This window comes from Halictus rubicundus, chromosome 15 (assembly GCF_050948215.1).
Source record: "Halictus rubicundus isolate RS-2024b chromosome 15, iyHalRubi1_principal, whole genome shotgun sequence".
NCBI classification, from domain to species: Eukaryota; Metazoa; Arthropoda; class Insecta; order Hymenoptera; family Halictidae; genus Halictus; species Halictus rubicundus.
The window spans coordinates 10,389,332-10,405,231 of NC_135163.1; the positions used below are offsets into that span (position 1 = coordinate 10,389,332).

Here is a 15,900-nt window from a genome sequence, read left to right on the forward strand (position 1 = left end):
GCCATCATTAATATTCTGAGATCGCCAGATGAGGGGGAAAAAGTGCCCCCCCCCCTGCCGCTACAACAAGTCTCGATCTGACGACTATGCTGTTTCATTTTGGTTTATGCAAGCATGCAGAGGAAATACCAACACCCCTGTTGCGTAAGTACAGAAGCAGAGTTCGTCAAAGCGCGATCTGATTTAGTGTTAATAACGGCAATTGAAACGTGACTGTTGATTGGGTTGCAAGCCCATTTCTATAGTTGTTAATTACGAGTCGCTGTAATTATCCCAATTGCAGTAACAATCGACGATTATGTAAAGTTACTCGTAATTGCTACGTTTTAGGCGTCCAACGATAAACGCGGATTCTGCTGCAGTTCTAGCTAATCATTTTGGAATATTCAAATTTCAATGTTCCCTAGCCAAGCTTTAGACTGGAGCGCAAAAAGAACGGAACTTTTGGGGGGTTGTGGGCATTCTCCCGTTCGAAGAAAGGTTTTCGGCTATGTATTGATTGGAGAGTAGCACCGGGCCGGGCCAGGGCCGGGCCGGGGCGAGGCAGCGGGTGAAAATCACTCTGCGAACGGGGCAAAATTATTTATCTGGCCGTGGTCGGGTGGTGGACGTTGATAAGTAGGAGCCGGTGCAAAACGCTCGAGAGAAATGCCGGAACGAGGAAGGACGATTAAGCGAGATTCGCGAGACGGCCGTCGGAAAAAATTGTCGCTCTCAACAACGACCAGAAGAAAGATAGAAACTCTCCACACGGAGGATATCTGCTGGTTCCTGCTCCCTTTTTTCCCAGGGACGTGAACGAAGCTACTTAATCCACTGGGCTGGGCCACGTCACTGGAAACGCGCGCTCCCCTCGCATTTATGTTTGGAGATGAGACTACTTAATCCCTAGCGCCGTTGGGTATGCGCGCATTTATCTTGGCGGAACGTTACCATACAGAGCGTCTTCGCGAAGAGACATTTCTACGCGAAGAATCTTGCAGAAGGTTCGTAATCAAATTAGCCTCGTATCGAGTTTCACTTTCGCAAGAATGGAAGTTTCTCTGGTGTTCTTCTCGGTTCCGAATCGAGATGAACAGAGCCGAGGAAAAAATAGCAGTCGACGCTCTGCCCAATTCTAACTCGAATCGTACTCGACAAATATTTAAATTCGATCTGTCGCCGACCAAAATGTAATTTCATTCCTATCCAGCGTTCCCATCCGGACCATCCAATTTGTTCCCGCGAACTTTCCTGTCATTCCTCCATAATCCGGGGTACAGCGGGCGGCAGGGAATGGAACGCGATCCACCCCTTAATCTAGTGAGATGTAATTAACTGATGCAACTTCTGCGACAAACACTCCGATGCGGGCGCGGCGTCGACCATACCGCGCGCTCCGCCGAAAACGTAGACACGTTAATTAATTAACTAAACATCAGCCCCGCGACCATCGCTCATTAGCTGTTCTGTTCGCGGAAAAGCGCGAGAAAATTAGTAGCATCCGCGAGCCCCCGGCTTTACCGCCCCGCTAATTCTACCACCATGGCGAACCTCTCGCGTAATGGCGCGCGTTTCAAGGACGCGGGACATTCTCCGGGCTACGGAGAAGCATCGTGGCAGGCAAAAGGGTAGTTTGTTAACTGCGAGAGAGCCCCGTGGGCACGGAACGATCGTGTCCTCGAGTTCGTTGCGGCTTCTCGCGAAAAACATCGACGGAGCTCTGGCATCAACAGGTTCCGGGGAAAGTTCCCAGCAGCGAAGCGGTAATTGTGGCCAGCCTGGTTCTCGCGAAACGTTTTACAGATCTCGCGAGACGGTTCTTCCGGATCGGGGAGCATCGACCACATTTTAAATAACCCGTCGACATCTACAAATTTCAATGAATTAGACAAGGTTATTGTAGGTTGTAAGGAGCTGATCTAACGTACCTGGAACATTTGTGTTGATGAACTCAGTCCCATTTGTAATGCCGAAGAACAAAGTATCCGTGACCAGAGTATTTCCAAGCGATCGTATTCAGCTGTTCTCGGTTCAATTTCGAACGGTAACCAACGAACGACACGAGCTCGCGGCAACACGAAAGCAATCAAATTATCGCGCGTGAAATCTGTGTCGACAGGAGGACGAGGCGGGTTAGCGCCGCGGCTACCGCGTTTATCATTCATTTCGCTTTTATTGTTCGATCGGTCGTCGATAGCTCTCCGCCGGGGAATTAAAACTTCGCCGGCTGCTAAGAACGGGCAATTCCCGGTCGTTTTAACGACATCGTTAATCCCCGCCCGTGGAAATGCAAAGAAAACCAGTGCCGGGCGTAAATCTTCGGTCGGGACGTGATCGCGATAAACCATTCCGTTCGGGGAACATTAAGCGTGAACTTTGTCCGTGCGGTAAACGTTTCTGTTTCCCTCTTTCAATTTTTCGTGCCCGGTAACGCCCAGGGACCGTCAAAGAATGACGAATCGTGACGACAGATATGACCAGTATATCGCGATCCCAGAGTTGCTACTCGATAAAACATCGAAAAACTGAATGGTCTCTCGTTTCGCGTGAAAAAGTGGGGAGAATGGTACAATTGCTTGCCGCGTTCGCCTAAAAGCATAATGCTGTTCACTGTATCGGACCGCGTCTCCTCTAGCCGATCCCGAACGAGCCTGTTTCCGGGCGCATAGTGCAGTAATATGATTATCTCGTGATCGTCCGCGATTTAAAGAACCCCGGTCACGGGATAGATTCGAATTTAATAAATCGCAACGACAGGGAAAGGGGGTGGACTAAAGTCGTCGGGATTCGAGAAAATGACGAAGAACGCTCGCTCGCTCACGACTGATGAAATTATTTTAATGCACGGTCCTGAATCCGACGCGATTCTCGGCGGAAATCTCGAAGCCGCGAGACCGCGTTGAACGTCGCCGTGCAATCGTAATAAACAGCTGCCTTTCACGCGAAATTAAAACCCGAGACACGCTCGTAAAGCACCTGTTTTAATAAACGTTTCGCCTCCCTCTCGACTCGTCCGACACGCGCTAGATGAACTTTTTCATCCGTGACTTTTCATTGTTATCTCCCGGCAGAAGTATATCCGTGAATTTGCGAAACCGAGGAGGAACGACCGTGCGTAAGTTACGACAAGAAGGAAACACGAGATCACGAATTTTTAACCCTGGGTTAGTAATGCCAGTTTTTTTTTATTTCTTTCTCGTAGAAATTTGTTGGCTTCGAAGGGCTCAAGGGACACTGCGGTGATCAACGATCAAAAAACCTTCCCCGTCGCGCGCCGTTCGCATAGATAAGCCGTCGCACGGTCGGGCACGTGCTCTAATTACGAAATTAACGTAATTGGAGAGTCGATGGTAAAACGGGGGAGGGGACAATTCGTCATCCCGGAAATTTATCGGTAGCGTACTTGCGCTCGTCCATCTATCAGAGTCCCGGTATCGCTGCATCCATCTTAATAACTTCATTTCGCGTGCGCGAGTGACAAATGGCCGCCGAACGCTTCCGACCTATCCGACGCGGAAAACCTCGGAACACCGCGAAAACGCAGGCGAGAAGGATAGGCACATTTGCAATTGTTTTCATAGCGGTTTTCCAAGGGGTGCGATTTTCTTATTGCCGTTTCTCACAGGTATTGAAAGGTTTCTCTAGCGAATCGGCGCTCCTCCCGCGCCGCTCTGAAACTCTTTGCTGATCGCGGGACCAAATTCCATTCGCCTTTCGGTTTCTGAATCCTCCGAGTTTCTCTGATTTCCATTCTCCCCGAGGATCGACGAGAGTCAGCGAAAGGGAGCCGAACGATAACGGGCTCTCCTTTTGAATGGTCTCGCGCGCGGCCATTATATCGAGGCCCGCCGCATAAGGTTGCGAATACGGCTCGGAGCTTCGCGATGATCCTCGCCGGTTGGAGCGGAAAGCCGACGCGAGATGCATTCACGGGACGTTCGCGTGCAAAGTTTCACGGAAACGCGAACGCGAGCGGGGATACCACGGTTATCTGTGTTTCACGCGACACCGCCGCGCGCCGTTCACAAACGGAAAGAAACGCGTCGCGACGCGAATTCTGCCGGTTTTGTCAACGAGTTTCGTTAACCGTTGGCATTCGCGCCGCAATCACGGCAAGGAGCGCGCCTCGGTCCCCGCTATCAGACACTCCGAGAGCTCTTCCCTCGGGAGGGGCTGTAATCCCCTTCCGTGGAATCCTTCGCGGGTCGCAATTGCACCTATGCGCCTATGCGCCAGGCTTCGGAGGCCGCGAGGCCGGAATTGCACGCGCGGTTCCCGGCTCCGAGCCTCTGCAGAGCTTCGGGAGTGATGGCTGGCTCAGGATCGAACGTGCGGCGTTCCCTTCATTCGGCTTTAACACGCCATCGACGAAGATTCAGGAGCTTCTCGATCGGACGAGTCGAGTTTCAAACGTGTTTCACGACGTCTAGTCTCCTCATTCTTTCGGCATTACCAACGACACCAAGCTCCTCTTTCGCTCTTCGAATCCCTCGAATGCAAATTGGAGAACTCCCTCGCGGAGATGTCTCATCGACCGATCCGCGTGTTACTCGCGAACTCGAACAGACGCGACACGTGCGAGATACCGCAATTTTATCTCGACGAAAAGATGAAAGATGTTTATAACATTTTTCTAGCGATACAAATGACGTCGACGTTGCAATGGTCAATAATTCGTGGAAACGTGTCATACGTCGTTGTTGAATAATAAAACTTAATCTTTCTCGTCTTCGTCCTCGCCGAGTATCGTTGAAAGCCGGTCCGTTTTACTTTGCTACGAGATATCCGAGTTTGTCTCCGTGGCGCCTCTATCTTTATGTTTTATCTTTATGCTTCGCTCTTTTGAAGAAGTCTTACGTTCGCTTCTTTGCGTTTTCTTCAGAGATCTTCCCAAATCTTACGATATGGCCCGACGTATTCATGGAAAGCGCAAAGCATCTGCTTTCTCCGGCAACACCGTTACGGGTATACGGTAGGGATTTCCACAATTTTTAGATGGCAACGTCCGGACGGAGGAAACATGACGTTCAATCCTGTCCCACATCCCTTAACCCTAAGCTCTATCGATTCTAGCAGTGCCCGGCACTGCTCGTGTAATTTTCACCGGGCGATTTAAGGCGTGGGTACAACTGCGATCCGTAGCCACGAAGGAATCCCGGAAAGGAATTCAAGCTGACGCGTGAAGCTCTCAAAATATCCGCCTACACAATAGCGCGGTCGTGTCTACGAGCTCGCAAATAATCGCAGACTCGTACGCTGCCGCGTAATCTCCATGAAATTACGGAATGACGTGTAATTAAAGCGCAGACATCAAGGCTGTGCTCGGGGCACGAAAAAATCCTGGAGAACAGTCAGGATTAAAGGTTCCTACCACTCTCGCAAGGGTACAATGCGTGACGCACAGATTTTCTTGTAAAGTTCTTCAGTTTCACTGGCATATTACGAATCAGCTCGTGCGCCACGGTTTTACCGTTTATTATTATTATTTGTTATCGATCCACTTTCCCTGGTCGACGACGCGAAAGGATTGTCCAGTCGCCGAATCGGATCGCACGTGTGTTATTCGACGGTGCATCGATCGGGAGAGGGTGGAAAAACAGTCGGAACTACGGTTCGAAACGGTCCCGAAGTGGGTCGTGAACCAGCTCGAAGTTAGGCGGCTGGACAATATCAGAGAACGGGAATTTAATAAAGCCGAACGCCCGGACGTTGCGTGGGACGTGGCTGAAAGAAATGGACGTCGAGCGTGTCCAGCATGCATAGAAGCCGTTCCTCTCTCCTTTTCTTCGGTTCTTCGTCTCCTCCTCGTCTTTTTTTCCCCGGCCCGGCTACTGGCTCACTAACCGACACTTCTCTCTTCTATTTCCTACGATTCCCGACCTCCTCTCCCCGATCCTTTCCAGCTCAAGGAATCGTTTCTCTCTCTCTCTCTCTCTCTCTCTCTCTCTCTCTCTCTCTCTCTCTCTCGCTCTCTCTCTCTCTCTCTCTCGCTCTCTCTCTCTCTCTCTCCTGGTCGATTCGCAGCAGGTACACACCGGTGAAACGATCGTAGATTGAACCCAGCTGGCCTGGATTTCCATTTTATCTGGACGCTTGAATCTTCGCGATTTGCGAGAACATAGTCCCAGAGTTTATGAACACACCCTCGACGAGTGTTTACGATGATGTTGAATCTCGTTTTAGAGGCTGTCGCGCCATTTCGGAGGATCCAGGACACGTGAATGAAAGACTCCTGTTTGACACCCTCGTCAACGACAACGTGCAAAACTTGTGCTCAATTCGGCTCGACCAATTTTCGGAAGTTCAGCCATTTTATTGCGCCCTTGTCCATCGAAATGGTTGGAAATGTTGAAAGGAATGAATGCGTCTTGTACTATGTTTATTTCTAAAAAAATACACGACCATTCTGTTTACACGAAGCGTTTGTACATTCGTATAAAGTCGAAGCCATAGTAGAGAAACTCGATGCGTCTACTTACGTCTGTAGATATTGCATTCTCGTTTGATTGACGGGTTTCTATTATTCTAATATTATGGTATGGGCTCTGTAGGTTTGCGGATTTTACCCTAAATTGTGAAGTTTCAGTGGAGTCGTTCTGTTTGATCCATTAAATGTCCTGTAATTGTGATTAGAAAAAGGGAGGCTTTTATTTACACATTACAAATCAATTTAAGTATCACATACACGTATATCCAAGTCGAGTATTAACAAACCATTAACTTCTCTCTAGTTTAGACTCTATTCTTTTCAATTTTTAACAATGTCTCTCTTCTCGTTACGGCACTCTCGTTAAAATCCATTAATATGTTGTCTCGATTTCCTTTCTCCAGAAATCGGTCTCGTGCGATTACGATACTTATGCATTTCCGGCGCAAACAGCGTTAACACAATCGGCAATTATATGTTATTAGAACTCGTGATTATCAAGACGAATTGAACAACTTTCTCCAGTTCTCAATTATCTTTTCGATAATACTATAGTTTCGTTTTTGTTCTCGCTAAAAGAAGATATATAAAAAAAAAACAATTTCTTAAAAATCTGATTAATCATGTATACATATAGAAATAAACTCTTCTTTTGTGATGTCCAGTCTAACGCAAGTGGATTCTCGTAAAAAATCTTCCCGCGATGGGAATGCTTTATGTCTCTTAAAGTAATTTCAGTTTGTACGTATCACTCCGTTATGTCGCCTCGAATTTTCTTTCACACGAACGTATGATTTCTTCCTTGAATGTTGTATTATCACAGAAGATGCACTGTACAGTATTATGTAGCACATGTAGACGTACGAGGCATCTGACGTGCACGAGACAGATACCTCGCATACATGTTCATAACCGTTACAATTGGTCGTCATTACTTTATTACTAATCTACGGTAACCTTTCCTTTTAAATTACAGAAAAAATAATTTTGTTATCGTTGACTAGACATTAATTGTTACTTATCCGTATTTTTCTGTCAACGCTAAGGCCCTCATGGTCAAGTAACAAGTAAGTGAATTCTCGAAACTTGGTTAACTTCATAGTATTAAAAGGTTCAGCGTTCCGTACCCGTGACAAATTTTCCAATAATCGTTTGTTCTGCGAATTCATTCTCGAACGAAATACGTGATGCAATCAACCAAGTTTCTCTCATTATTATCCATAAGCTTTGTAGTAGTTGCATATTGTTAGAAACAAATAACAATAAATGTTATAAAAAGTATTCGTAAGTATTTTATATACATGCTTAAATGTAGATCAATACTTTAGCACACTAGTTTTCAGTCCCTACGATTCAAATAAAATTTTAAATAGTTCAGTGTTCGAATGTGTATTGTCGAGTATGTATAGTTACATTTTTCTGGGTTGAGCATCGCCCTCGCATGTACAAACTGGCACTGTTGTATCTATGCACTCCGATGGACACTTTTCTACCATGTCAATATCGTAAATGGTCGTTTTCGTTGGTGGTCGCTCGTATTTGCATATTACTGAGTACATATCCCCGCCTAAACGAAGTGCCAGCCACCGATTCTTAATAACTGCTAGCTTCAAACACTCGCAAGTCAGTTTTGCGTAAAGATTGGTGTGGAGTGTTCTGCCCATTCCCTCGATCACAATAAGATCAACGTTATGCTTAACCATCGCTAAACACAGATCTAGATTCAGGCGGCTATTAAATATTAAATAATTTATGGTCATTAATATCGAAATTTTATAAACATCCGCTAAATCCTTTTCAGAGGGTCTCCCGATTATAACGGTTTCAGAAAAACTGAATTCCTTCTTTCTTGCATTTTTTTTCTTTCCACAGTATATACTATAACGAAAACCAATCATGCAGGAAGACCCCGTAATACTTACCTCAAATCAAGACAAGGTCCTGCCTGAGCTGTTTCCATGGGGATCAATCGGTTCTCTTTCAGAGCGTGTCGAATCACTTTACATATTTTTGCTGCATCTCGCAACGTCACAACCAGTTCTGGATATGTTACATCGTTCAACGCTGGCATTGAATTAGCGCACAGTATAACCTGAAGTGAATTTCAATTGTATAAATTAATTTGTCACACCATCGAATCGAGTCGATAATTATATCAGTTTTATCACTTACTTTTGTGTTTCGTTTTAACAAGTCCCGCGCAAACGGTAAAATTCCTAACACTATGTCGACTCCGCTGTTATCAACAAAAATGGCTGCGCATTTATGAGGTGGCCCTACTTGCAATCTTTCTATCCAATCGTCCAGATCGTCTCGCAACCAAGGCCTACCTATGTTTAAACAACTGAATCATCGATCTTAACACGACCAGAGAAATATTTTATTAAAAATTGACTGTGAATACCTGGTATTTTTGCTTCGGCCTCGGCGAAACCAAAATCTGTTGTTTCCATCAAAGTAGCAACAGCTTTTGCACCCCAATCAAACATATTACCGCTCAGGACGCCTAATATTAAAGCTTTTGTCATTTCCGCTCCCTCTAACTTATCCAGAACAGCTAACCGTTCTTTCAAATGCTTCAAAGCTTCTTCGTTTTCTTTCTTCTTTTGCTGTATATTTGATATATTTCCATTAGGTAATTAGCTACGATATTCGACACGATTTTATAAGAAATTTCAATTTTGAAGTAACTTACATGCAAATAGGGATCAGGGAAGTCGAATTCCTTCATACAGTGTTCAATAGTATCCAATAATACTCTTACAGTGAGCGTTCCATATGCACTGCAATACAATTAAAGTCAGTATTGTCTTGTAAAATATTATAAAACATTATATTTTAATTATCAGTCAAAGCTTACAATGGTTGCGAGTGTAGATAATGCAGTCTATTAACATATTTCTCCTTAAGTTTTGTTGCTCTATCTTTCGCGGTCGGGCTATGAGGTTGACTGTGAATAGCTCTTGCCACAAATTTGTCCACTGATTCCTCAAAGCACTGGAGCCAGTAATCTCTGCAACCATTAATTTCTGTTGTAATGCCATTTAGTCGATACTATCAATGAAAATAATAAAACCTTATGATTTACCTGGCTTCTTTGTCTTCTGCAAGATCCGTTGTATCAGGATTGTAAGTTGCAGGATCTTTTAAAAATGGACAAAACGTGACAGCATTTTCTGCTTGGTCGATCTCCAATTGATCAACCGTGATTCCAAGATTGGTCAATATTGAGTCCTTGAATCCTGAAGAACCTGCATAATTTTCTAACCAGCTATGTTCATCCGACTGTTCAGCGCCGTATAAAAATGCCCCGATCGCACCGAGATAGCCCTCGTGGCGCAAAAACAGCGGTTTTACTTTCCCCTAGATTTGAAATAGAAACATCAACTATCAGACCATTCATCTATCATTATGTTATTAAAACAAAAAAGACAAGTCACTTACATGTGACCAGTATTTGATGGAATATGAAATAGTATGCATCGATAGAGGGTGATTACGCAGAAAGTAGCCTCCAAAGTAAATCTTGTCCATTTTATGCACAGTTGCGTACAAACTAGCTATTTGTCCAATATCGTTACTTATCGTGAATAAAAGACTTCTGACAAGATCTGCTTCGGAAAATTTCAATCGTGCTGAAAGGTAATTAAAATAAATTATTCTTCAGTTTATTAATCTTTCTTATTTCATTGTCTGCGACTATTCAGTTTCTTACCATCATTATTATTGCAAGACGTTGCTTTGCCAAAGGAAGATGCAATAAGCTCCCCAGACAAACCTTGAGAAGAATAATCACCTCCATAAATATCTTTCACTAACATATCAACGTTACGATGATCTCCTCGTTCTGCAAGTTGCAGCAATTCATCAAAGCCCTAGCAGGGTATTTTTAAAATCACTTTTTGAATGTGTACATTTGTCTCAGTGATGTTGTGTAAGTGCAAAATTTAATATATAAAATCTTTTATATTAGAAAAAAGAACATATTGTTTATTCTTCTCACAGTGAGACATTAAAAATTCATAAGCATTCTACAATACTGAGATACTGATGCAAATACCTTTCTCTTAGTCAATAATGAACCAAGACCCCAGAAAGTTCCTCCTCCAGTAGCTGTGCCGCCAACCCTTTCGAATACTTTATCAGACTCCACCTAACAAAATTGAATACAAATGTTACAATGTTGTGAAAAGGAATTCTTCATAAGTGTTTTAGCATGTTCATACTCACTTTCATAATACTGACACCACTTCCAATATTAACCAACATATACGGAAATATGTTGGGATCAGCCTTTTGAAATTTATATTCAGGAGATCCATGCCTTTCGAATTCGAATGCTTCGCATGGTATGTTTTTAAGTAAAAAATTACTGCCTTTTATCAGGCATGCTATTTCATCTTCCTTATCAACGCTAAAGGAACAAGTTAATCACTTTTATCTATGAATTACAAGCTGATAAAACTAACGTATAACAAAGTTGCTTACATCAAGCCTAGTTTTTCTTGCAATAAAGGAGTATATTTATACGCCCCTCCACCAGTTACTTTAATGCTTTTCCCATGGAACCTTTCAACATTCACTAAATTTTCTTTCACAAAGTCTAAACAGTTCTCAATGTATTGAGTTTCAAACTTAACGAAGTGGAGTCTGTTTCCTTCGTATACTTTGTACGCTCGTTCTCCAGTATTCCCTAAACCTACATCCTCGTAAAGTGCTTTACGATAGCTAACTGTTGAATAATAAGCTATTTTCGTCAGTGATAAGCCTACAATTGAACAAAAAACAAAGTAACGCATATAAACAGAAAAAATTATGTGTACAGAATGTAACATACAAGTACAGATTTGATTTTTAACAAGAATTCGTAAGTCCTTCTATCAAAGCATTCAACTTGACACATATGAGTCAATGTTATAACGTACAATTTACCAGTAGTATAAATACACTATGATGTTTAGTATGCAATAAAGTACGTACCGATGTCGATAGCGAATTTTTGAGCATTTTTCAAATTTGCGAATACCTCAACTGTGGCTGGCAATTTTATAGACTTAGGGTGATTCCGGTTTTCTTCATTTTCTGCCGTTTCCATCTTAAATCAATTCGTTTTCGACACACTATCGCTAATTGTGTTCGGTTCTTTCACAGTCTGGCTAGCGATGTAAGAACTAAATACATGACGACGAACAACAGTTTTATCAGTAATCAAACATCCTGCCGTCGGTATCGCGTACATACGTCAGAAGAAATCTTTTCTTTGAGACACACATCAACGTATACATGAATTTAAACACTTGTTTCCTCAAAACTTACGGTGTTGATTTAAAAATGGCTATTTAACATAGGTTGACGGAAGCGCCACTCGTTACGCGCGGCGCCAAATGTCAAGGATTACGAACTGTTTTCACCTAATTATCTAATTGCAAGGACTAAATGATAAATATCTACGTACATCTTTTCGAAAATTTGTACAACTTCATAACGCATAAATATAAATTACTGAACAAATTACTGAAGTGTCTTAATCACACATTGATTTATTGTATAAGAATATAAAACATGATGTACTACATCAAATTATTATATGAATGTTACTACAATGAAATACATACGTACGTTGGTGTAGCCTATGTATATTGATAGTCTTTGATGCTAATTTAAACAAATACGCATTATTCTTAAAATTATTTAATCTTTCCTTAAAACCACAACGTTTAAACTAAAGTACTGAACGATTTTAAACTGTCGTACAATAATTTATAGTATATGTACAATCGAAAGCAATAATATGTACATCTTTAAAAACATTCTATTTTAATTTTTACTAACATATGTACAAAATATCGTTGAGTGTAAAATAAGTACTTCATTCTATGCAAAAGCGCCTGAATATAAATAAAAAATTAGTAACGATTATCTCCTTTGAAAAAAATATGTCTTAATTATTTCTCTCTTATCACTGTGTGTATTCATGGTATTAATTTTTTCAAATAATCATTAAAAAACTCATATATATTAGAGTGCAGTCATACTGATACACGAATACTTTGCCTCCTACAATGTTTAATATGTATCTATGTCATATTCATACAAAGAACATTTATGATTATATTAATTACCGTTTATTAGAACATTAAGTCCGATCCAGTAAACTTTCATAGAAAAAGTTTTCTTCTTCTTTCCAATTCCATTAGAAATTTCGATAGAATTTAAAAATGACGCGACATACATATCAATTTTTAATGACTTTTTAATGACAATTTGTCTTCAAATGACTCCATTTTATCTTTTTTTTTTTTGGTATAATTTCTCTTACACAGACCCTGTACATCAAAATTATAAAAAAATCTTAAAACTGTTGTTTAAGAAGACTTCGTATTTTTTTCTTTCGACGTCTGAGAGACAAGTTTGAGTTTAGTATTTTGCAACAAATTGTATGAACCATATTTACAAAATATGCGAGATACGAAAGGTACATAAAATGCTCTGAAAAATTGATGTGATCTGAAAAATAAGGGATAAAATTGAAAAACTGCGATTTCATTAATGAACTGCGCTCTAAAGGATAAAGTTTGCATTTCAACACACTTACCTCGCAGAATCTAAAAATTTGGAAGATTTTATTACAGTAAAATTGCCACTTATGCGATCATAATTCGGTTCCAAAACCGTCTCGATTCCAACGTCCGAGTCCACTATAAAATGGCATTTCTCTAAATTAAACTAAAATAGGCGAAGAAATACGATTATTTCAGTTGAATCATCGAATATTTTCCAAACATAATATCTGGATATTTACATAACGTGACGGTTCTTCTCTGTTCATATCATTAAAGTTAGGTTGAATTACGTTAGTTGCATTTTCATGATCAAGAAAAGGTTGTGGTAATTGTCCTCTAAATTCGGACCTCAAAAATTGAAGTCTCCAACTGAAGATAATATTGTTTTTAGTAAAGATAATTAGTTTATGTCAAAAACGTCTGCTGAGCCATTGCTTACTTATTCGATGGGAAAAAGAAGCTACTTGGAAACCGGTGCCATTCCTTGCCAATGCAAAAATTTATATTCATGTCTTTTGAAATTTCTCCTTCTGATCCAAATTTATTGCTTTCAATCATTATTTCCATTGGCGCATAATAGCCCTTATATATTGCTAATGATCTTGATATACCAAGGAAGCCACATATTAAAATAGTAAGGAGAGTAATATGAATGGTGTATTGTAAGTAATGATAAGCAATATGCAAGGAGCTGAGCTTCGTTCTTATAAAAAAGTACAATTTTTGAACAACATCAACAGCTACTGCTCCAGCCAAACAAATCATCGGATATACAGGAAATAAAAATCGTTCCTCCTGAAAGCAAACTTAAATTATGGTAAAACATACATATATTAGTTTAATTTTTTAGCATGCAAATACTACGTTTATATCACCTTATGAGGTTGAAAAAAGAAGACCAAAAACCAACAGTATAAAGGTGCCAGAGAATACCAATACGACAAACACTGTCTGTCCCTTGGGCGTGCTGGTACAAGCAACCATACTAAAAGCTATACAACTTTGTTAAAATATTAATAAATACCTAGTGTTTATTCTTATAAATTTGATCAATATTACCAATCCAAATGGAGCCCAAAGTGCACCAATGAAAATGAAATTGAAATTTAAAAATCCATTGTATATATAATAACTGAGAGGTTCTGTCCCATAAAGATTCGGCCCGTGGTTAGTGAAAACATTGTACATCACAATATTTAATGGTGCTATTACTAATTTTCCATAATAGATTGAATCAATCCATACCATTGGTACCAGTATAACAACACCAGATATAATAACCCACTTTAAAAATTTAGTCCACTCTTGCTTGCAAATTAACATTTCTAGAGCAATTGGAACTCTACAAGGGATAGTTTGCATGTACTTAACTATGTTATAGTTTGTATTCATAAGTAGTATACATGCATATGTGTAAATAATACCCAAGTAATGCTGCAAATGGCCATCCTAATAACGCAGATATAGCAGTGGCAAAAATAGCTAATTCATATTGACGACCATACCAAGCTGCTGTAGCAACGGTACTTAAATACCTATGTAAAAAATAAGGAAAATTATAGAAGTAATTGACATTTCTTTTTGCTTAAACATTATCTTGTATACATACATTGAAAAAGAAGATGGTAAAAATGCAGCACTTGCAATGTACATTCCAGAGCTCACAATAAGAAAGAATAATGTTAATCTTCCTATATGAATTCCAAATTCTCTGCATACATTTCTGGAAAAATGAAATTCAATTTATTAATTAAATTAATGTTTCTGTTAATTTTTTTTTATGAATTGTGCTATAAAAGAAAACCTACTTGTAAAAGTATACTTCTGACAACGCACAACCTACGCATAGTAGGCATCTTACAAAATAGAAGACTAACACAGGATTTGGCTCCAGCAAATAATGATACACTTTTGCTGGTACCATATGAATTAACAAGTATACATAAGATCTTAACGCATATTGTGGGCTGTACTCCCATGTTTGTTGGCCAGTTCCATAAAGTAAGTAGTGGCTCTATAATAAAGTAATAAAGTACAATGGATTAAATGATATACAATTGTAAAAGAAATACATTTATTAAAACAAAGAAACACGTTACAGGAATACATATTTATACCGTCAACATAAAAGATATATTTGTTTTTATCAGTAACGAATGTATTATTAGAAATAATATGGTAACTCATAAGAATACAAATTACTCCTTACTGGTTCCCAATAATTATAAGTTTCATCGCAATCGGTTATGTGACTCCATATAGCAGAGCAAAATCTAACAGATAAAAGTAATTTGAAGGCTGTATCTGCACCGGGATAAACGAGGCCAATATTAGACGATTCTTCTGGTCTGAAACATATGTCTTTAATTTCCTGTTTGATTTATTGTTTATCTTATTCTGTACATGCATTGAACTTTTACACTTATTTTCAATTAAATAAAACTGTTAGAAATTGATAGTAAATACAAATGAAGAAAAATATGTTAAATACGTAAATATTACTCCATATATAAAATATCTGTAATACATTACAAAATACACGTAACGTTAAACAAACAGAAGAGGTTAACCGGCAAACAGTATATTCAAGTTTGTTTGAAACAATGTACTCAATAAAATATATCTAATTTGCTTTTTATTATCAGAATGTTTAAAATATTATATCTACTTTGAGAATCTTCTGCCATTTAGCTTTTTTAATTCTTTCTTTGAAATAAAAAGCTGACGTTGACGTTGATTCGGCGCCATAGTAGAAATTGTTTGACCAGATCAGAGAGGATACGAGAGTCGAGAGTGTTGTGCGACACGAAACAGCAAAAGATGAGATGACTGCTGAAATAGCCTACTTCTGCATCTCGTCTGTGATATTAGTTCCAGATTATTAGTTCCGATCGATACGGTAGGACGTGAGACAAAAATATACATTGG

General features: G+C 40.1%; 2 protein-coding genes across 4 annotated transcripts; both read right to left on the minus strand.

Annotated features, from left to right (window-relative positions):
* Nucleotides 1–6,344: 6,344 nt before the first annotated feature.
* Nucleotides 6,345–11,765, minus strand: LOC143361296 (4'-phosphopantetheine phosphatase). Its single transcript, XM_076800573.1, has 14 exons — nucleotides 11,390–11,765; nucleotides 10,898–11,177; nucleotides 10,640–10,823; nucleotides 10,470–10,562; nucleotides 10,125–10,284; nucleotides 9,854–10,044; nucleotides 9,498–9,772; nucleotides 9,270–9,422; nucleotides 9,105–9,192; nucleotides 8,814–9,018; nucleotides 8,582–8,739; nucleotides 8,332–8,501; nucleotides 7,823–8,140; nucleotides 6,345–7,755 (listed from the first exon to the last, which is right to left on the minus strand). Exons 1-14 carry the CDS (start codon nucleotides 11,502–11,504, stop codon nucleotides 7,749–7,751), a joined length of 2,397 nt encoding a protein of 798 aa, XP_076656688.1. The 5' UTR covers nucleotides 11,505–11,765; the 3' UTR covers nucleotides 6,345–7,748.
* Nucleotides 11,766–11,927: 162 nt separating this feature from the next.
* Alg9 (alpha-1,2-mannosyltransferase Alg9) lies at nucleotides 11,928–15,770 on the minus strand. Of its 3 annotated transcripts, none has more exons than XM_076800737.1 (11): nucleotides 15,641–15,770; nucleotides 15,182–15,320; nucleotides 14,781–14,986; nucleotides 14,582–14,695; nucleotides 14,397–14,507; nucleotides 14,032–14,314; nucleotides 13,848–13,964; nucleotides 13,412–13,767; nucleotides 13,212–13,341; nucleotides 13,005–13,135; nucleotides 11,928–12,916 (listed from the first exon to the last, which is right to left on the minus strand). In XM_076800737.1, the coding sequence occupies exons 1-11, from the start codon at nucleotides 15,718–15,720 to the stop codon at nucleotides 12,775–12,777; spliced, it is 1,809 nt and encodes a 602-aa protein (XP_076656852.1). In that variant the 5' UTR covers nucleotides 15,721–15,770; the 3' UTR covers nucleotides 11,928–12,774. The 3 variants fall into 3 exon arrangements, with proteins under 3 accessions (XP_076656852.1, XP_076656853.1, XP_076656854.1); XM_076800738.1 differs by having other exon boundaries at nucleotides 15,182–15,276; nucleotides 15,641–15,764; XM_076800739.1 differs by having other exon boundaries at nucleotides 12,778–12,916; nucleotides 13,005–13,107.
* Between the last annotated feature and the right edge of the window lie 130 nt (nucleotides 15,771–15,900).